At 44.2% G+C, this 23037-nt stretch overlaps 1 protein-coding gene and 1 pseudogene across 1 annotated transcript; one reads left to right on the top strand and one right to left on the bottom strand.

Moving 5' to 3' along the window:
- Window positions 1-106: 106 nt before the first annotated feature.
- Window positions 107-4481, bottom strand: LOC138374260 (uncharacterized; annotated as a pseudogene).
- On the top strand, window positions 3714-22265 carry ZNF606 (zinc finger protein 606). The gene is made up of 7 exons (XM_069457165.1): window positions 3714-3770; window positions 4836-4929; window positions 5696-5752; window positions 6256-6344; window positions 15208-15334; window positions 15634-15729; window positions 20287-22265. The coding sequence occupies exons 2-7, from the start codon at window positions 4899-4901 to the stop codon at window positions 22263-22265; spliced, it is 2379 nt and encodes a 792-aa protein (XP_069313266.1). The 5' UTR covers window positions 3714-3770; window positions 4836-4898.
- The last annotated feature ends 772 nt before the right edge of the window (window positions 22266-23037 follow it).

The raw sequence follows: 23037 nt of genomic DNA, 5'->3' as shown, positions 1-23037 counted from the left end.
GATCGATGATCCTTTTCTTGGGGAACCCATTTCCCAGGTTGGTTCCTAGAGGATGAAGCATAACAGAATACCTGACACTGGGGAATTTATAAAGAAATTTATTGGCTCACAGTCTGGAGGTTGGGAAGTTCAACATCAAGGTGCTGGTGAGTTTGGTGATGATGATTCCAAGATGGGGCCTTGAATACTGCATCCTCACATGGTAAAAGGCAGGAGAAGAGAGAGAGGGAGAGAGAGAGTGCACACACACAAGACACACAAACTCGGATGGGCATGATGGCTCACGCCTATAATCCTACCACTCTGGGAGGCCGAGGCGGCAGGATCGTTTGAGCTCAGGAGTTCAAGACCAGCCTGAGCAAGAACGAAACCTAGTCTCCACTAAAAAAATAGAAAGAAATTAGCTGGACAACTAAAAATATATATAGAAAAAATTAGCCAGTGATGGTGGCGCATGCCTGTGGTCCCAGCTACTTGGGAGGCTGAGGCAAGAGGATCGCTTAAGCCCAGGAGTTTGAGGTTGCTGTGAGCTAGGCTGATGCCATGGCACTCTAGCCCGGGCAACACAGTGAGACTCTGTCTCAAAAAAGAAAAAAAAAAAAAAAAAGACACACAAACTCCCTCTATCAAGCCCTTTATAATGGTATTAATCCATTCATGAGGGCCCTAAATACCTCCCATTAGGCCCTACCTCCCAACACTGTGGCATTGGAGATTAAGTTTCAACATTAGTTTTGAAGGGAACAAAAATATTCATACTATAGCAGGGATGTTTTTCTTCATCTAGTTTCCTGATACCCTTGGGTCAAAGTCAGTGAGTTCTCTCTTAAGCGAGAACAGAGCTACCTCCTCTCTCTTTAGGACATGAATTCTAGTCCTTTTTTGTATGAACACTGAGGTTTGTGGAGCAGGTATTAAATGACTGCATATTATAAAAGTTAGCTTCTGTAGAAGACAATTATGATTTGAGATAGTACTGATATAAAGAAAACAAGAGGGTAATGTGATTGAGAATCAGAGAGGATGAGTCAGAGTTGGCTATTACTGGGATGTGACATCTGTGCTGAGATCCAAATGAAGAAGAAAAATAACCCTGTGGTTGTATAAGGAAGAACATTCCAGGTAGAGGGAACAGCAAGTAAGAAGGCCGTGAGGCAGGAGTGGGCTCGCGCTGTTGGAGGAATTGCTGGCAGGAATGACAGATGAGCTTGAGGGATTGAGGTGGGGAGTGAGGTGGGACAGAGGCCAGCCCTGCTGAGTTTTCTAAGCTCTGAACTGGATTTGGATTTTACTCTGACTACAATGGGAAGCCAGTACAGAATGTGAAGCAGGGACCTGATGTGAGATCCTAAAAACTGTCCTGACTGCCTGCTGGAGGACGAGCTATAGGGAGATGGAAGGGAAACGGAGAGACACTCTCCTCTTACTTTTGTCACTGCTTCTTCTGCAGCATCTCTTTCTCCGCTTGATCACTCGATTGTGAGAGTTGGGAAGCGTGGGTGTACCATGCAGAGACTCCTTTCCCCTCAGTGCAGCTCTCTGTACGGGCTCACCTTCCTGCCAGCTGGGGCCCCTCCCAGCACCTTGCCCCTTCCACCTTACCTCTCTCCTGGGCCTCCCCCTCAAATTCAGCCTGTCCTACTGGAACTTCTCTCCTTCTGAAAGTGCTACTCCCCTCTGCCCACCCACAGTGAGTGCCAATACCACCCATAAAAGCCCAACCCACAGGCCTGCTTCTTTAAATGACCCTCCTACTCTAGCGGAAATATCTCCAGGAGCTCTCTTGCCCACTGCTCACTCAAGTCCAGACTCCTAAATGGCCACCCTGCCTTTGGTATCACCCCGTGTTACAGTCCCTTCTTCTATACTAGCTGCCCCACTACTTCGTTAAAACTCACATATAATAACCTAACCACTTCCCTGCCTCAAACCTTTCAATGGTTCCCTGTAACTTACATAGTAAAAGCTGCATCTCTCCTCCCACTCTTGTCAATCTCTGATACTCTCTTCTCCAACAACTTTAACCTACATACTTAACTCTTAACATGCTCCCAGCCCTTTGCACACACTGTTTCCTCTGCCTAGACTACCTCTTCCATCTGTCAGATACTCAGTCTAAGTGTTTTCCACTGGACAATGCCTTTTCTGAGGCCACCTATCCCTTTCCTAACAGAGCTGATCCTTTACTTCTCTGGAACCCACACATGCACACAGTCACACAAATTGAGCCACTCTTATTTCATTTCTTCCCTGTCAACCTCCACATACTGTGGATCCTCACAGGCCGCAAACAGGTCTGACTTGCCTTGGAAGCCTCCATACCAGGCTCACATGATAGGAGCTCAATAAATGCTCAGGAAGCAGGGTGGTGCATGAGAAGTTGATCTCCCACTGAGATGCTGAGCATGGGAACAACCAGAGCAGACCCTAGGAGCAGTGGAAACGAAGGTGGACAGGAGAACAGACAAGGAGAGTGAGGAGGAAGGGTTGGGAGGAAGTACCGGGAGAGGGTCACCCCTATAACAAGTGGGAAGGAGACTCCGAGAGGACCCCAAAGGAGTCTAAGTGTGCTCTGCTGTGGGGGATCCTCCAGAGTCAGTTAGGGCCGGAGGCTGGGGGTCGGTGCCCAAGGGTACTGGGTGAGCAGCCTTTTTATCCCCCGTCTTTGATCTTGAACAGTGGCTCTGAATGGCAGCTGCCAAGGCAGAGGTTTCTTAGCCCCGTTCGCCGCTCTATTCCCAAGCGCCTTTCAATACATGTTGATTCAAGGGAAAAAAAAAATTACAAAATAGGTCGATACTAACTAATACGCCCATAACGTTTTGCCGTCTGGAAAGAGATTTGGGAACGATCCCTTTGAAGTGGGACTTCAAAGGCAAGCGGAAGCTCAGAATTAGGTTCCTCATCTTAAAAAAAGGGTATAATAGCAGCCGCTTTCTCACAATCTTCTGAATGATGAGTGAAATGATCCCTCCGGAGCGTTCAGACCTGCGTCTGGGACGCAGAAAGCGCTCAGACCCGTCAAGCTCCCACTGTGAACGCGGCTATCGTTAAGCCTCCATTTTACAGACGGGCAAACTGAGGCTCGGGGGCCGCAACTTACCCAGGCCCTCTCAAGGTGGGCAGCGGCGCGATGGAGGGCGGTCTGGGGCTGCAACAACACCGCCCACCTGGCCGCGGCCTCTGACACCAGCGCCCTGACGGGTCCAGCGCCTCGCAGCTGGCACCGCGGGCGGAGCAGCAGCGCGCCTGTCATGGCAGTGCCGAGGCCCGACACCGGAAGTGAGCTGTCAGACTACCACTCCCGGCAGCCCCCGCGGCGCGTCCCGGTCGACGCCGGGGGAGCGGCAGCCATTGTCCGCGGCCGAGGTGAGGCCTTAGCCCGGCTGTTGGGTTGCAGTCGCCGCCGCCGCGGGGACGAAGGGTCGACAGAGCCGGCGAAGAGAGGCGGCGCTGCGGTCGGGGCCGGCGCGGCGCCAGGGCGGGTCCTGCGCCTGCCCTTCCCGCGCCGGCTTCGCAACCCCGTTGCTCTCGGCCCGCCCGCCCGCCTCCCGCCTACGGGCGCGCGGCCTCGTCGGGCCGGGCGGGACCCGGGGAGCCCTGGAGGTCGGGCCCGGCGCGCCTTTGTCCCCGAGGTCGCGCGTGGGACTCACAAGCGCACGGCTGGGCCAGACCTCGAAACGGGACAAAAGCCAGACGCCCCGAGCGAAGCGACCTCGACCCCGCTAAGTCGTCTTCCAAGGGTGGGGGGACCGGTGGCTGCGAGCCAGGTAAGGTCGGCCGCTTGCTGGGACGAGCTCCTGGAGCATCGCATCCGCGTCGGGGGTTGCGGAGGATATCTGGGGCGGGAGGAGGGAAGCAGGTGATGAGGTCGCCTCTGAGGCTGTTAATGAGAATAATAACCCCGTTTCATTCCCCAACAGGCATTTCTCATCCGTGCACATTCATTTTATGTGCTGTGAAAGACGTCAATCGTGGGCTGGCAACAGCCCCGCGTTCCTTTAAACTTGGAGTGACCGGGGCGGGGGGGGGGCGCTGGGGGGTTATCAATTTGTAAAAAACAGTGCAAAAATACAGTTTGTCTGCTTTGAGTTTTGGAGCAGATCCCAGTGCTCCTGAGGCCCAGTGGGTGTCTTTAGTGCTTTATACATATACCCAGGACTGAGAGGTCTGAAAAGACCTTATACAAAAATCTGGAACCTGGGGAGTTAGGAGTCTGGGTCCGGGCCCATCTCTGACTCCTCCACACCAGGAGGGGACAGACAAACTTGGGCCTAGTGGACCTTGTAAGTGGATTTTTTTGGGAGTGAGGGCGATAAAATTTACATAACATAATGTTCATCACTGTAACAATTTTAAGTGTACATTTCAGTGGTTTCGTTGTATATTCATAAAGTTGTGTACTCATCACTAATTCTAGAGCGTTTCATCACCCCCCCCCCCAAAGAAACCCCTGCACCCATTAAGCAGTCACACCCCATTTGCCTCTTTCCCTGGCTTCAGGCAACCGCTAATATATGAGGGTTGCAGGTAGATTTGACAATGTTTTTTTTGCCAGATTAACTGAGAAGTTTCATTTGTTGTGACTGCCATCTCTTGGGAATGGCTGACAAATTTCTACCCTTTCATCCAGGATGGTGCCCTTTTTTTCAGCTTATGCAAATTACTCTTCATTTCTCTTCAGGAATTCTGTCATATTTTTGACGTGTAAATTCTATTTTCTTTTGATGCTCCTTAGGTGTCTTTTGTTGCTTCTGTGGATGGGTTTCTTCCCATGTTCCCACTGGATCTTCTTGAGAAAGGACTAGTTTTGTCTTTTTCCACTTTGTCACTAGGTTGGGAATTGCAGTGCTCCTGGTCAAGCCCCCAGTCAGGTCAGTCCTGATCAATCCTTCAGGATGGCTGCCATCAACCCATGGGCCTCCTGGGGTGAGTTCAAATCCTATTTCTTCAGGGTCTCACCTAGCTATTACTTGCTGTAGCTGTGGGTCAGAGCTGGGGAGGGGCTGAGGACTTTCAGGGATGGGAAGGGGTCTGCTTGTCTTGCTACAGACCTAGAACTGATTGGGAGTCAGAATTGGAACTGGCTGGTGATAGAGGGGGAAAACTGTTGTCGTAAAAGACAGTGTAACTTTTATATATTTCATAGTTGTCTCCTGAGAAGCATCATCAGCTCTAAGAGATTTTCTGGTGATTTGTGGGGTTTCTTAGAAGACAATCATACATACAATCAAAATGTTGTCTTTACTGCTCCCGTATTTTTTTTTTTTTTTTCATTAATGTTTTTCATTTACATGGCATTGGTCTGTAATTTAAAAACAATTTCAGTGTGATGTCATTGATGTGTTTTATCTTTAAGTGAGATTTCATTCACTGAAGATACCAAGGGAGTATCCTTTCACTACTTACATTTTTTAAAAATTAGATAATGTTACATTTTATCAGGTACCTCTTCAGTCATTTAAAGGGTTCTGTTTTTAATTGTTCTATGGCTATATCATATCAATAAATTTTCTAAGAGTGACCCACCTATGTATTCTGTATGAATCCAGCTTATGTTGGATTTTTTTCACATGCCCTTGGGTTCTGTTTATGGAATTTTGTCATGCCTCTAGTGAGACAGTCTCTTTTTCCATTTTGTCACCTTTAATCACTAGGTTTGGTGCCCCAGTCCTAACCTGATCCTTCTGTGCAGGTGCCCTTACGGACCAGTCTTGGGGGATGGCAGCTGTTGATCCGTGGGCCTCCTGGGGTGAGTCAAGAGCCTTTGTTTCTGTCAGGGCACACTGGCTGCCATGTTGTGGCCTCTCCCTGCAGTGATCTGCCACAGCTGAGGATCAGAACTGGGGACCAGGTGGGGCGTTAGGGAACGGGGTTTGTGGTCCAGATCTGTCTCTCTACAGAGTTGAAACAAGGAAAGAACAGAAAACCTCTCCTGGGGGATAGGTGATGTTGACATCTCAAGGATAGGATGCATGAGAATTAACGTGTGGCCATTTAGGGCTCAGGCATAGAAAGGCTGTGAACAGACACTGCTTCTCAGAGATGGTGCCTCAGCATAGGAGTCAGTGAAGGATTCATGTGTTCTGGCACTTTCCTAACCTTCTCTGAGCCCTAATTCCTTTGTCTATAAAATGAGGATGTCCAAGGGGGATGGCAGGGGCTGGCCCTCCTCAGCCCCCGGGGAGGAAGGGCTTATGTTGGCAAGCATCTGGCAGGGAGAGCTGCCTCCGTGACTTCTCTTTCCTTCCCCAGCTCTGTGTTCTCAGGACCCTGCCTGGCATGTGGAGGGAAGCCCCGAGGAGGAGAGGAGGGCCACTGGGCTCCCAACAGCCCAGGTCCAGGTGAGATGGGGCTTCCACTTATTCCTGAAGGGCTGCCCTATTCCCAAAGGATGAGTGTCCAGGTTATCCCTGGCCATTCCAATCCATGTGGTTCCTCAATTTACAATAGCTAGAATTTGAGTAAAGAAGGAATTGGCTGGAAGTTAATGCTTCCTGATTGCAAATAAGGAGAATTCAGGCAGTTTTTCATGACTTGGAGCCTTGCTGTCTATCAGCGTCTCCACAGTGCTGAGCCCCAACTGTGTCCGAGGTTATTGTGGTTGATGAGGGACAGCCCTCTTGGCAGTCAGCCCCCCTTCTCCTTCCTTCTCCCATCTTTATTCACATGTTCAGTGCCTTATTTAGGCTGATGCTGTGCACCGAGCTCTGGGCTTACTGTGAGGGGAACAAGGACAGGTGTGAGCTACCACTCTGAAGAACTCCCAGACCTCTTTACAGGTTATTCACTGAGATAATGATGCCTCCTAGCCTGCCTGGGGCCACAGATGCAGTGCGGGACATAAGAAGCCTGAGACATATAGGGAGGTCCCGACCCCTGCAGGAGCTTAGGCCGACTGATGCCTTGGGATATGGGACGGAGTCTGCGCAGAGGTCTTTGGAGGCACAGAGCAGCTGGGATCCTTATGTTGTGGAGTGGGAGGCTGCCTGGGAGGCCTGGGCCAAGTGGTGAAGGAAATGTGTCAGCCAGATGGGTACAGCCTGGTGAGCAGGAGTCTGACCTCCTGTAGCACACCACAGTGTGTGTTTGGGAGGCCAGGTGGCAGGCACACTGTGTGACCAGTGTTTGGATGAAGACTGATCCCAGTTAGATTTTAGGCTAGAGAGGCCAGGATGAATCCAGCTGAACCCTGAATGCCTGCTGCAGAATTTGTTCTCCATCCTGGTGGTAATAAAGAGCCTCATAAGTGTTGGGAACAGGAGGCACCAGGGTCCAGAATGTGGCTGGTAAGATTCCCCTGATGGGTGTGGGGAGAAGGAGCTGTGGGAAGCAGGTTGGCATTTCAGACTTCAGTCTGACCGTGGCCTGGGAGCTGGGGAGGAGAGTAAGATTACAGAGGTATAAGGAAGTCAGAGAAGGGGGCTTTGTAATGTAAGGGCACAGGGTGGCTCCCAAGAGAAATAAGACAGTGGAGTTGGTATGGGAGAGGTGTCATCTCCATCCTCCCCTGCCCAGCATCCTCAGCAGAGGCAGACACTTAACATTTTTTTAATAATGGCTTTATTGAGATGATATTATTCATATACTATAGGGTTTACTTTTTAAAGTATACAGCTCAGTGGTTTTTTTAGTGTATTTGCAGAATTGTGCAACCATCACCAGTATCTAATTCTAGAACATTTTCACCACCCCAAAAAGAAATCCTATACCCATTAGTAGTCACTTGCTATTCCCCCTGCCCCCAGCCCCTGGCAACCAACCACTAATCTACTTTCTATTGATTTGCTTATTCTGGACATTTCATATAAATGAAATAATATAATATGTGGCCTTTTACATCTGGCTTTATTTATGTCTTTTATTTGTAAGTTAAAACAATGAATCAAGCAAATGTCAGATACTGTGATATAAAAATATTTAAAATAACATCTCTATGCCTCCTCCCAAATTAAAAAAAAATTAATAAAACCACCCACAGTTTCAAAGCTGGTGGATGAAATGCATTGTACATATTCTGTCCCCACATGGCAGTGTTGCTGTCCCCTGGAAGCAGAAGGGCCTGAACTACGTGATGCAGGGTGGTGGTTGTCTAGCATCAGAATTGGACTGTGAGGTTTGCTGCTGTTATGAGGTACAGTCATTATTAGATCCTATAACAGAATCATCAGCAGTGAAGCTAGGCTAGGCTGAAAGACTAGCCCTGAATCAGTCTCGTGGGAACAGAAGTTAGCTGTAATAAAATGCTGTGAAGGAGCCCTGTTAACCACTTTGCTATACTCTACTCTTAATTTACACAAGGGTTTCTGAGAATTATCAGAGTTAATGCTGAGAAAATAAAACAGAATTAAAGTAACAACACCCTCCAATGTCTGAAGAGTTGTGATTTCTGAGAACATGCTCCTGGTGCCCCCGACACACTCTGGATTTTTCCCTGTGGGAAACTCAGACTTGAATCATGTGAGTTTTTAATTCAGATCTTCAGGAACACAAATGAGCCCCATGTCCTTTTACTGTTCCCTCCAGGTTAAATATTTATTGAAATAAAGCATTTACCTGATGAAAACATCAAATGCTGTCTTCCCTCATTATCGGAATAGTCCATTCTTGGAAGTGTGTTGGATAGTAAAGTTTTAGCTAGCAGGAACCTGGATTCCATTATTTTGAGGAATAGGGGAAAATAATAAGAATAATAGTAGTGATAATATCCCAGTTCATGTAAAACCCCCAGCTAGCATCCCAAATATGAAAATGTTCTCAAACCCCTCTGTAATGATCCACCAAGGATTTCTGCTTTACAAACATAATGTACATCAAACACCAGTAACATTCTGGTCCCATTCTTGGTTAAAATTGAGGATGTACACAGTCTAGTTACATTTTCCTTTCCTGCAAAGAGCTTGTACTAAAATATTAATAATGAAATTCTACCAGAGAGACCATCTGAATTGCCCCAGGTTCCATGAAGGGGCCAACTGTTAAGGAACTCACTGAATAACTCGGCAAGATCCCTGGCAAATATCTGAGACCCAGCCCAACACCCTTAGTCTCTCCTTTGGACCCTCACAGGGTTTAAACATGTGGCTGATATGTTAGCAGATTCTAAAAAGTGCTTTAGAATGCCTAGATAAATGCTTATACGTGTGTACAAAGTGATATGTGCGAGAATGCATATGTGCAAGAATACTTGGGTGAAACATCTGGCAAGTCATCCTAGGATATGATTGGTAAGTGCAAGTTCAGCTCATAAGGGTTACCTTTGGAACCCAGGGGCTCTCTCCTCCTCAGGCGGGTACCCTTCTGTTTCCTGCATCTTCACCCCTCAGCAGGTAACAGTGAAGCCTGCATTTCTCCTCCTACCCTTGGAGTGCCCCTCTCATCTCCACGGTTGATGAGACTAGGTGCCTGTCTTCCATCATGTCTTCCTTCTAGCCTCTTGGTTTTTCATTTTCCTTTGCATTCTAGGCTGAAGGTATTTACTGTGTCCTCTTAGCATCCCTGCGGTAAGGCGTCTGTGATTTGTGGGCCCCAACATGGGGCATATTCAGCTGGGGGGTGTTTTTTCTTCCTGCTGTTTTAGTCCACAGGCCTTCCAGTTTGATAACGTCTCCTTTTTCAATTCTGGAAGTGTTTCCTTTTATTTAATTTTAAAATTTGACAAATTTCATAATTATAGAAAATAAAAAATAAACAAGCAAATACCATCCCCATCACTCTGAACAGTTATTAATGTTTTCTTATATTTTGTTTTTTTTACGTAGTCTTCAATAACATTTTTTCCCACCGTTTCTCAGGTGACTGTTCATGGATTCAGTGTGTACACAGCTAATCCATTTTCATATCCATACATAGATTATATAAACATAACATATACAGCCTGTTTTTTTGAAATTTTTTTCTACATGTTTTTCTGTAGCTTTCTTTGTTCAACTTTGAGGTCCATCTATGTTGATAGATATAGATAGGTCAGATTCATTCCTTTTGCACTACCAGGTGGTATCCACTAGGGAAGTGCACCTCGCCATTTATCCTTTCTTTTATGGATGGGCTTATAAGTCCCTGTTCCCCCCATTGTTTTTGTTATTCCAACCAAAGCTATGTGAACATTTCTGTAGTTCGACTTTGTGCACATGTTTAGTGTTCAGGCATATCTATAGAAGCACAATTTTGCTTGATTTTAGGGTGTGTGTGTTTTCAGTATTACTAGCCACTTCTCAGTCTTCCTGCTGTGGGAGAAGGTGCCCATTTCCCTGCATCTTTGCTGACATTTGACATTATCAGGTCTTTTAATTTTTGCTTACCTCAAGACCAAAAAGGTGTATTGCATTATTTTAATTTGCATTTCCTTGATTGCCAGTGAGGTTGAATATCTTTGGATATCTTTATTGGCCATGTGTATTTCCTTCTCTCTCTGTCTCCCCCTATTCCTAGATTTCTAGAGACTATGTGGGTATTTCACATGCATTGTGGATTCTGATTCTTTGCCATATATAAATTACCTTCCTGTCTGTAGCATGTCTCCACTTGTAGTGTCTTACCAGTCAAATGTTTTTTGGTATGTTTTTGTCAAATGTATCTGTCTTTGTTTATGGCTAGTGTTTTTTGTGTCTTTTAGAAGTTCTGTGCTATTTATTGATTGATTGATTGACTGATTGAGATGGGGTCTTGAACCGTTGCCCAGGCTGGAATGCAGTGGTATGATCATAGCTGACTGCAGCCTTAAATTCCTGGGCTCCATCAGTCCTCCCACTTCAGCCTCCCAAGTAGCTGGGAAGTCCTGTGTTATTGAAAAAATAATAATTCCCTCCTGTCCTTTTCCTTGATATTCTCTTTCTGGGGTCGTCTGTTAGATCATGGATCTCCTGAATGAATTGCTGTGTCTCTCATCTCTTTATATTCCATGTCCTTTTCTTGGCAGGCAGTAGGGGCATGGCAGTCAGAATCTTATCACCAGAGAACTCTTTCTGGGGCCTACTGGACTGATTGCTGTGTCTTTTGTTCCTTCATGTTCTATGCATTCTTTCCTGTTCTCTCAGAGAGCCTGTGTTGTAGCATCCTGCCCATTTTATACTGAAATCTCTCTGGTCTGAGAATCTGAAAATAGGAATTACAGCTCATTGAAAGTTGGATGTGGCTGCTGTCTGGATTCTGTTTCCTCTTGGCCACTGAGTTCGGTCTCTCTACCTGTGAAGCAAGTGTTCCTTGTGTGCAGGAGTCCATGTTTGCCAGGGACGGGCTGTGAGGCTATGGGAGTTCCCCTGTGCTGCAGCTGAGCAGGTCTCGTTCCTAATGGGTGCCTGCCACTCCTCTGCACTCTCTCTCCCCAAGGCTTGCTCTAGGCCTTGTGTGCCTGGGTGGGCCAGGATGAGCAGGTCAGTTCTGCTTTCAATTTGGTGGGTACAAACTGTCAGGCTACAGACTCCATTCGCTTCCCCCCATGTGGGACTGAAGAGGTCTCAACTCACCTGGGCAGCTTGAGAACCTCCCACACTTGAGCCTGAGAAGGCTCCTGGGAGTTCTGCCCAGGTATGAGTGCAGGGCTGCCAGCAGACTGGGGGCTGGCAAAGCTGTCCCGATGACAGGCCTTTGTCACATCTGTTTTCAGGCTTATTCTCATTCCTGCCTCTTCTGGGTCCTGTGGACAGCTCCTGGCTTGAGGGGCTGGGGTCACCTCTGCTGTGTTGAGTTGGTCAGCCTCACTTTGATCTGCACCTTGCAGGAATGTGTGGAACTTTGGGTGCTGATGGCCCATTCTCTTCATTGGCTAGGTTATTTCTTTTACTTTCTTTAAAGAAACCTTTTTTTATTTAGGAGTTTTTTAAACCTAAACGTAGAACTAGAACATTAACCCTGTGTTTTCTGTTGCCACTGTAACCGATTACCACAAACTTAATGGCTTAGAGCAACATGAATTTATTGTTCTGGAGCTCAGAAGTCTAGAATTGGTCTCAGGGCTGTGTTCCATTGGGAGGCTCCAGGGGAGAATCTGCCTCCTTTTTCCAGTTTCTTGAAGCCTTCATTCCTTAGCCCATGCCCCTTCCTCCATCTTTAAAGTCCAACATTTCAAACTCTGCTTGCATTGCCTTATCTGACCCTCCTGCCTCCCTCTCTCACTTACAAGAACCTTGGTGATTACATTGGGCCCACCTGGATAATCCAGAATAATCTCCCCATCTCAAAATCCTTAATTTATTCACATCTTTTATCGTTAAGATCATAGTCACAGGTTCTAGGGATTAGGACATGGGCACCCTTGGAGAGGGGCGTGTTATTTAGCCCACCACAGACACTCAGATTCACCAGCTTCAGCAACTGTCAGCTTTCAGCTTTCTGCCTTTCTTTTCATCTTATTCCAACACGACCTTTTTTTTTGAACTGGAGTTTTTAAAACAAATCTCAGAATTGTATCATTTCACCTTTAAATACTTCTGTGTATATATTTAACAGATACATACCTTCTACAATACTTTTATCACACCTAGCAAAATTAACAATATTTCCTTAGTATTACCTAATACCCAGTCCACGTTCTGTTTTTCCCACTTGTCCCTAAAATGTCTTTTTACAGTTGTTGTGTCATTTATATCAGAATTTAAACAAAGCCCACACATTGCATGTGCTTTGCATGCTGAGGAGACTAGGTCTTTTGTCTTGTTAGCTTGCCTGATTTTTGCTTTTATGATGTCATTGAGTGAGTTCCTCTCTTACCTCATCTCCTGTAAACTGGTAGTTGAACTAGAAGGCTAAGTAGATTCATTTGGTATTTTTGGCAAGAATACTCTGTAGGTGGTGCTGGGTCCTTCCTACTATTTTGCATCGGTGGGCACACAGTGTCTTTCAGATGATATGGATTAGTGGGTGCAGGTATTGTCAGACTGATCCCTCCATTATAAAGCTCCCTGTCTGCCTTTCACCTGTGGCTTAGCAGTCGTTGACAATCATTGTCATTGTCCACTATTTCTTTAGGGGTTGCAGAACCACTCTAAATTTTCATGCCACTTGGGTCTGTTAGATGTAATTCTTCTATTCCTCTTTAAACATATGGTGATTTCATTGGGGTCTTGGGAGGGGTGGGAAATAAATTTCTGGTTCAGTTCACCAGCTTGACAGCTGCTATGGTGTGGGTTTGGACGATGGTAAGTGTAGGTGAACACTGAAGCCATCTAAGAAGTTGCCATGCCCAGGGATTTTAGGTGGTATCAGACAGGTACAGGGCGAGAAGCATGCTGGACAGTAAGCACAGCCCCCAGCCGGTTCCACAGGTGTGATTGCTCTGCGGAAGTGCATTGAGCTTGGGTTTTTTGTTTTTAGGCACTTTTCTGTCCATATGTTATATTTAAATTAAAACACTTTATATTACCACAAAATGTAGAAGCAGTAGCAATCAAGGGTACTAGGTCTGGGCAGGTCTGTAAGAGGAAAACCAAGAAATTGGCATTAACCCTGAAGTGTTTCATAGAGGGAGGTTGTGGTCAGCACTTTCAAATGCTGCAGAAGGTTAAAGAAGATGAAGACAGAGATTGAACTTTGGGCTTGGCAATCACAAATCGTTGGAGATCTTGGTGAGAGCTTGGTGTAAATAAGAATCATAGAATTAATGCTTATTTATTGCCCCAAAATGCTTCACTGTAGATCAACAAAAATGATGAATAAAGAAAAAATTTCCAATGCCAAGGAATAGGAAAATGGATAATAAAGGCGGGGAAGGAACTGCAGTGGTGTAAAGGCTAGAAGACAAGGAAAGGGAAGTGAGGGTGGAATGTACTGTGTAGGAAGTTGACTGTCATGGGGGGGGGTAGTTGGCAAGGTTGGAGGAAACATCTCTAAAGGGGGATGCGAAGATACGAGAGATGGTTCTTGGCAGGGCATAGTCTCTGAGGGGGTGGGACACAGACAAAGTTTAGCCATGGACAGGAGGATGGACTGTCTTCCCCATGGCTACAATAAGGTTGAGCATGGTGGAGTGTCAGCAGGAGTTGACTTTTCTGGGTAAGAGAATCATAGGGGACAGAATCAGTTCTTTGTTTTAAACCAGTTATGTGAAGGTGGAGGGGAAACAGTTCAGGTGGACATGGTGAAAGTCAACATTGAAGACCTAGCTGCAAGGGCTGGCCCATATCAGAGGTGACATGCTCGGTTTATACGCAGTGACTAGGAGGGGCAGAAAGGAGGGCCATGGGAAAGGCCACATTCGGGTAGAAGAGAAGTGATGTAGCTGTGAAAGGGAGGAGTAGAGGTCCAGAGGATCCTTGGAATGGAAACACGTACTGCACATTTATCAGTCTGTGCAGACATCAGTGGGTGTTTGTCTCGGGGCTGATTCTGCACTGGTGATGGAGGGTGATCAGAAGCTGGGGTGGACCATAGTGTGTGTATAGGTTGTGGGGGCTGAGGAGTGAACAGGGGTTGTGGGGCTTGCAGCATACCTCCACACACTCCCCACTCTGCCCCAGGAATGCCCAGATACTTGAGGCTGTAGTCAATTTCTTAAAAGGACTGTAAGGGATATGTCCATTGCAAACATCAGACTTAGGTTATTGTTATTATTTTCCTCTAGTTTTCCAGTGAGTTTTCTGGGTTTCACTTTTCAAAAAAACATCAGTTTGGATTACTTTTAACTCAAGTGCTTTTGACAGCAAGTGTAACGGACTCTCCTTGGCCCGGGCTGCTCTGGGACATTATGCTCACCCTTAGCTCCAGTCCTTGAACAGAGATGATCTGGGAATGGAAGCTTCTCTGCTGTGGCCAGGAAGACAGCCTGTGGATGTTCAGATCACCCTTCCAGGTCCTAGATCTGCATGTTGGACCAAAGACTCCAGCCTCAGGGTCTCTGGCCCAAAACCAGTGCTAATAGCCTCTTTCTACTCTGGTCCGGGCCATATTAAATGCTATATTTCCAGAGGAGTCGTCATTGCCCAGGTGGGAATCTTGTCCACACTAGAATTGGGCAAGATTCTTAGGAGAGGCCTCCTCATCTTTGCTGTGGCTATTGTGGGCCCAGGTATCTGATTCTCTAAGAGTACATCCCAGATGTGGGATCCTGGGGGTTTTCAGTGATGCCTGAGGCACATTAGTCCGAATCTTGAATATTTAGGACAGTTCCTCTACATCCTGTCTCCTCTCCCCAGGGTTGTCAGCCTCACTCCATCCCCAGAAATATTGGAGGGGATGGCCCCAGGCTAAAAAGGAACATGTATGCTCTTTTAGGAACCAGTGACCTTCAAGGATGTGGCTGTGGACTTCACCCAAGAAGAGTGGGGACAACTGGACCTTGTTCAGAGGACCTTGTACCGTGATGTGATGCTGGAGACCTATGGGCACCTGCTTTCTGTGGGTAAGGCGGCTGCTACCCAAGTAAATGAAACTGTTCCCATTGCAATGCTTTTAGCTATTCCATGTTTAAAAGCTCATTGGGGAGGCAAGGGAGGTGTCTCAGCAGGGCTGAGATGATCTTGAGCCCTGAGGTTCAGGGACGAAATTCCTAATGCTTATGAAGCACAAAGTGGGAGAGCGGGAGGAGCCATGCTTATTTTGCCCAAGTGAGAAGTCACAGGGAGGAGTAGGCAAGGGAAGCTTTCTTTGGCTGCCCCAAAGCCTCATTATACAAGTCCCATGTTTTTCCTCCGTGCGTAGGGAATCAGATCACCAAGCCCGAGGTCATCTCCCTGTTGGAGCAAGGAGAAGAGCCATGGTCGGTGGAGCAAGCATATCCTCAAAGCACTTGTCCAGGTGAGGGTAGGCCCCAGGTGTGAGCAAGGAACTTTCCTCCAAGGCCTCCTTTTTGAGAAATGGGCTAAGACCATGTGGAGTTACTATCCTCAGATACATTCAGAATTCTTGCTAGAGGAGCTTTCTCCCTCCTTGTATTGACCTTCTTGCTGCTATTGATTTAGAACAAAGATGCCCCACCTTATTAATAAGGTAGCAGTTTTTGTATGCTGCAAATTCTCTCCCTTGACGTCTGCTTTCTTGTTGGCTTTCATATTTTCTGCTGTCCTTTTCTCTAAGGTTACTTCTCATTCACTTACCTACATTGAAATTTTTTCTAATTTCCTCTGTTGCCAAACTTAAAGCCTGTGGCCACAGGTACTTCTTTAAAAAAAAAAAAAAAAGGCCGGGCGCAGTGGCTCACACCTGTAATCCTAGCACTCTGGGAGGCCGAGGCGGGTGGATTGCTCAAGGTCAGGAGTTCGAGACCAGCCTGAGCGAGACCCCGTCTCTACTAAAAATAGAAAGACATTATATGGACAACTAAAAATCTATATAGAAAAAATTAGCCGGGCATGGTGGCGCGTGCCTGTAGTCCCAGCTACTCGGGAGGCTGAGGCAGTAGGATCGCTTAAGCCGAGGAGTCTGAGGTTGCTGTGAGCTAAGCTGACGCCACGGCACTCACTCTAGCCTGGGCAACAAAGTGAGACTCTGTCTCAACAACAAAAAAAAAAATAACAAAAATAGGTTTTTTATATAGGTAATTTATTCACATGGTTCAAAAAAATTCAAAGCTACATGAAATGTGTAAGCTGAAAAATTTCATTTATACTCCCTGCTGTTATCTATATTACTCTTACCCACCAAACATAGACCCACAGAGCAACACACAGAGGCGCACACTCAGGTAATCACTTTTCTTTTACTATAAATTTTTGAGTTATTTTCTTAGTATTTGTCCTGGGGATTACAGTTGACATATAATTTGTAACAATCTCACTTGGATTAATACCAATTTAATTTTGATAGTATACCAAAACTTTCCTTCTGTATAGCTCTGTACTCTTACTTTTATGCTGTTAATGTCACAAATTACATCTTCATACATTGTGTGTTCATCAACATAGATTTATAATTATTGCTTTATGTAGTTGTCTTTTAAAGCATAGGAAAAAAGGAGTTACAAACAAAAAATATACACTGTCTTATTATAGTTACCTATATAGTTCCCTTTATTGGTGTTTTTTGACCTACTATTTAGTGTTCTTTCATTTCAGCCTTAGGGACTCCCGTTAGCATTTCCTATAGGGCAGGTTTGGTAGCATCAAACCCTGAAAGGTTTTGTTTATCTGGGACTCTCTTGATTTCTCCTTAGTTTTTGAAGGATAATTTTGCTGGATATAGAATTCTTGGTTCAGTTTTTTTTTTTCTTTGTGACTTCCATGCTTTCTGATGAGAAGCTGTTAATCTAATTGGGGATCCCTTGTATGTGGGGTGCTTCTTTTTTCCTGCTTTCAGGATTCTCTCTTTGGCTTTACCTTTTGGTAATTTAATTACGATGTGTATGCATGTGGCCTTATAGGCTGGAGCTTTTCAGAGTCCTCAGGACATCTCATTCCTCAGCTATTCCTTTTCATCTTTTTGGTTAGTGTGTTGTTGAACCCACCTGTATGCCATCACCTCAGGCAATGGTGACTTTACAACATTGTCTATAAGTGTTTGACAGGTACCTTCTCCCTGTAGGCTTTTAACACTACGTGAGTTTACTGTCAGAGTTTTCCAGGGAAAACACAGATAAGCCTGTCCAGTGGGGTCTTCCAGGGAGCCACCAGGCAGGTCTAGTAATGACTGTGTTTTTGGGAATGAGGTTTTGAGAAAGCTTCAGTTTTGTTCAGCTCACTCTAGTACCAGAAATGGGGGCTGTTATTTTCAAAGGCTACTGCTGAGCTGGGGAGCCAGAGATGGGACTAGTTAAAATGCCACAAAGCTTAGTCTGTTCTTAATGAAATTCAGTTATTTTTCTTGAATAAATGCTCCCTGGTAGGTGCAAAGCTTTGGATAATCTACAGAATTTTGAAAAAGTTGATTCTGTGAGGCAGGAAGATTGCTTGAGCCTCAGAGTTTGAGGCTACAGTGAGCTATGATCATGCCACTGCACTCCACCCTGGGCAACAGAGTGAGATCTTGTCTCAAAAAAAAAAAAAAAAAAATTGATTGTGACAGTTTTTGCCAGTTTTTTAGTTGCTTTTATGGAGGGGTAAAATTTTAGATGTCCTTACTTTGTCATTTTCACTGACATTCTGCCCCAACTAATCACTTTCTACAGTGATTTCTATTGTGTGCTTGCAAAGTTTCTTTATGCAACTACAAGCATAAAGGAATTGTAGTTAGTTATTACTTTTCCAAAAGTGGAATACTATATATACTGTTTTTGCCTTGTTATTTTTAATTTGACAATATGCCGTAGCCTCTTCTGGAGTCCTGAAGTTGGACATCTCCCACCCACTCTAATGAAGGGAACTTTTGGGGAGAGTCTTACCAGTTGCCCCCTATTCAAATTGGAAACCTTGCTCTAAGAACTCAAGAATTCCATTATCTTTAATTCTTCTATCCTCAGTGCTGCCCATTCTCAGTTACCATCCTGAGCCCTGTGGTTCCAACACCTCCATCCTTGCACTTCTCCCATTTTACAAAGCATCTTAATAGTCTCCTTGATCTCAGTAGATAGAACAGGAATCTCTTCTATTCCTTCTAGATGTTTTCCCATCTCTCTGAGGTGTATTTATGGTGCTAGCCTTCTTCAGTTCCCCTAACCTAGAGATGGAGAAGTCATCTTGACTTCCTGTTCTTTCCTCTCCAAGAAGTAATCTCTCTTCTAGTTACTGACATTTTCTTTCTCTGAAATGTCAGTGGTGTCATTCAGCTTCCACCATCACCCTAAGTCAAACCTCTTCCCGGTAAAAATCCAGCTCCAGTTGATGAGGAAATACTTGTTATTAGCCACCTCAGATGTTATTTCTAGATTCATCTTTCTGAAATCTTCCATCATGAGGTTCCTATCAGTAAACCTGTAGTGCCTTTTAACAAACAAAACAACCAGATTTCAAGATCTTCCAATTTTTTCTATTTTTCTCATTTCCTGAGTAGCTCCTTATAGTTCATCCAACTGGCATCCTGATTATTCTCCTTACAGGTTGGCTGCATCATGCATGCCTTTGCTAATGCTGAACTAGCAGTCTGTATCTGAACCATGCTTGAATGTTGTTTCTTTTGTTCGAACCATTCTTAATTGCTTCTGTTAGTGCTGATCTCTTTTTCTGATTTCCTACCCATGTAGCACATACAACCCACAATCTCTCAGTGATGTTTCGTGTGTATTTTTCATCACTGTTTGGTATGTCCTCTCATCACATAGATTGTAACTTCCAGGAGGAAGAAACTATACTTTCTTGCCTTGTCTCTGGTGCCAGACGCTCAGTAGCTGGGACTACAGGCGTGTACCACCATGCCCACCTAATTTTTTCTATTTTTAGTTGCCTGGCTAATTTTTTCTGTTTTAAGTAGAGACGGGGTCTTGCTCTTGCTCAGGCTGGTCTTGAAACTGACCTTAAGCAACCCCAAGTGATCCTCCTGCCTTGGCCTTCCAGAGTGCTAGGATTACAGGCGTGAGCCACTGCACCCAGCCTGTTTTGGGATTTTATGATAAAAGCCATTCTCACTGGAGTTAGGTGATATCTCATTGTGGTTTTCATTTGCATTTCCCTAATGATTAGAGATGTTGAGCTTTTTTTCATAATACACAGGATTATGGTTTATTACTATAAAAGGATACACAGCAACATCAGTAAAGGGAAAAGGCGCATGGAATTAGACCCAGTGCAAACTTCCGGTAGTCCTTTCCCAGTGGAGGTACATAGGGCACAGTTAATTCCTTCCGCAGGGAGTTGTGACAGCAGGTGTGAAATATTGTCTACTAGGAAACTTGCCTGAGCCTAGGAATCCAGGGTATTTATTAGGGGTTGGTCATCTAGGCACACAGTGCCTATGTGACTTCATTGCAATCACTGAAACTCCAGACCCTCCAGAAGAAAAGCAGGCATTCACTCACTATAAATGACACTGTTTGCACAAACTATCTAGAGAAGTTGGCACAGTGTGCTTCAATACTTTGAGCATGTGAAACATTCTTATTAGAACATTCCAAGATCTCAGTTCCCAGAAGTTGTCTAAGGGCCAGTCATGAAACAGGCCATCTTGGGAATGTGCAAGTTTTGAGCCACTCAGGCCCACAGAGTTAACTTTTTCCTGCACACCATTATTCTGGTCTTCCTCTTCATGAGAAAGTACTTTTAAGTGATTTTATTAGTTTTCAACACACACTATGTATTCTGGTTAACTAGTGTTCACTTTTTACTATTTTCTTCTTCCTGATTATGATCTTTCTCTGGGTTCCAAGTCTGTATTAGAAAAGAAATTCATACTTGCCTTTTTGATAATATAGACAATAAATCTCACCTTTCTCACTCTATTCTAAAGCCTTTTTCTATGCTCTCACAACTTTTTTTCTGTCTATTTCAGAATGGATGAGAAATCTTGAAAGCAAAGCATTGATCCCAACACAGAGCATTTTTGAGGAAGAACAATCCCATGGCATGAAGTTGGAAAGATACATATGGAATGATCCTTGGTTCTCCAGGTTAGAAGTTTTGGGATGTAAAGACCAATTAGAAATGTACCACATGAACCAGAGTACAGCTGTGAGGCAAATGGTCTTCATGCAAAAGCAAGTACTGTCTCAAAGAAGCTCTGAATTCTCTGAACTTGGGGCAGAGTGTAGCCAGAACTTAAACTTTGTTCCATCTCAGGGAGTTTCTCAGATAGAACATTTCTATAAGCCTGATACACATGCTGAAAATTGGAGATGTAACTCAGCCATAATGTATGCAGATAAGATTACCTATGAAAATAATGATTATAACAAAGGCTTCTACCAGTCCATTCAACCTGTTCACCCTATAAGAGTGCAAACCGGAGATAATCTTTTCAAATGTACTGATGCTGTTAAATCTTTCAATCATATAATACATTTTGGTGATCATAAAGGAATGCATGCAGGAGAAAAACTCTATGAATATAAGGAATGCCATCAAATCTTTAACCAGAGCCCATCATTTAATGAACATCCAAGACTTCATATTGGAGAAAACCAGTATGATTACAAAGAATATGAGAATATCTTTTACTTCTCATCCTTTATGGAGCATCAAAAAATTGGTACTGTAGAGAAAACATATAAATGCAATGAGTGGGAAAAAGTCTTTGGGTATGACTCTTTCCTTACTCAACATACAAGTGCTTACACTGCAGAGAAACCCTATGAATATAATGAATGTGGTACGTCTTTCATCTGGAGCTCTTACCTTATTCAACATAAGAAAACTCATACTGGAGAGAAACCCTATGAATGTGATAAATGTGGAAAAGTTTTTAGGAATCGTTCAGCCCTTACTAAACATGAACGGACTCACACTGGAATAAAGCCCTATGAATGTAATAAATGTGGAAAAGCCTTCAGCTGGAATTCTCATCTTATTGTACATAAGAGAATTCATACAGGAGAAAAACCTTACGTATGTAATGAATGTGGGAAATCTTTCAACTGGAACTCCCATCTTATTGGACATCAGAGAACTCATACTGGAGAGAAACCCTTTGAATGTACTGAATGTGGGAAATCTTTCAGCTGGAGCTCCCATCTTATTGCCCATATGAGAATGCATACTGGAGAGAAGCCCTTTAAATGTGATGAATGTGAAAAGGCTTTTAGAGATTACTCAGCCCTTAGTAAACATGAACGAACTCACTCTGGAGCAAAACCATATAAATGTACTGAATGTGGAAAATCCTTTAGCTGGAGCTCCCATCTTATTGCCCATCAGAGAACTCACACAGGAGAGAAACCCTATAACTGTCAGGAATGTGGCAAAGCATTCAGAGAACGTTCAGCCCTCACTAAACATGAAATAATTCATTCTGGAATTAAGCCCTATGAATGTAATAAATGTGGAAAATCTTGTAGCCAGATGGCTCACCTTGTTAGGCATCAAAGGACTCATACTGGAGAAAAACCCTATGAATGCAATAAATGTGGAAAATCCTTCAGTCAGAGCTGTCACCTTGTTGCTCATAGGAGAATTCACACTGGTGAGAAACCATATAAATGTAATCAATGTGAAAGATCTTTTAACTGTAGCTCTCACCTTATTGCACACCGGAGAACTCATACTGGAGAGAAACCATACAGGTGTAATGAATGTGGAAAAGCATTTAATGAGAGTTCTTCCCTTATTGTACACCTGAGAAACCATACTGGAGAAAAGCCCTACAAATGTAATCATTGTGAGAAAGCTTTCTGTAAGAATTCTTCTCTTATTATTCATCAGAGAATGCATAGTGGAGAGAAACGCTTTATATGCAATGAATGTGGAAAAGCCTTTTGTGGGCACTCAGCCCTACTTCAACACCAGAGAAATCACAACGAAGAGAAACTGAATTGAATTGATAAGAGGTTTTTCTTTTATTGTACATTTGATAATACATTGAAAAAAATCCTGTAAGAATAATCAAGAGGGGAAGATTTTCATTAAGAGTTCAGTGAGACTTCTGCCCTTATTATTTAATAGAAAATATCTTAGAAGATATCCTATGAATGAAAGGAATAGGGAAAAGCTTTCAGCAGTTATGTAGCCCTTATTCAACATCAAATAATTACAGTGAAGGAAACTCTAAACGCCCCTTACGGTCCACCAGGAATACATACTTGAGGAACATGACTGTGGGGAATGAGGCATCTTTTAGCAAGAGCTCTCACCTATTTGTAGATCACCATGAATTAAGGGAAAAACCTTTATGTCGAGAAAAGTGTTTTGACTGGAAATACACTGTTTTTCATCACGCTGAAGTATTGGTTGGAAAACTTTACAATAACATTTTGTGCATAATTATAGATTTTGCTACTATAAGGGAAGAATCTAGGTGCCCTTTAAGAAATAGAATATGAAATACTAAATCTGAATTTAAGAAAAGAATAGCATTGAATGGTGTATTTACTGTTTATCAAGATTAACCTTAGAAAAGATTAGTAAATGAGATTACTAATGGTGGAAAAATTATTGCCTATAGGTATGAGACTGATGTGGGAGCAAAAGGTGATACTTGATAACCCAGTGTGTCAGTGTCCATTGTTTATTCACTGCATTGTTGGGCAATTACTTTGTAATTTGTTTTAGGCAATCACTATAAATTATAATTATGGACACTGCATCAGTA

This window comes from Eulemur rufifrons, chromosome 24, assembly GCF_041146395.1.
Source record: "Eulemur rufifrons isolate Redbay chromosome 24, OSU_ERuf_1, whole genome shotgun sequence".
NCBI classification, from domain to species: domain Eukaryota; kingdom Metazoa; phylum Chordata; class Mammalia; order Primates; family Lemuridae; genus Eulemur; species Eulemur rufifrons.
This window is presented reverse-complemented; position numbering and strand designations above follow the sequence as displayed.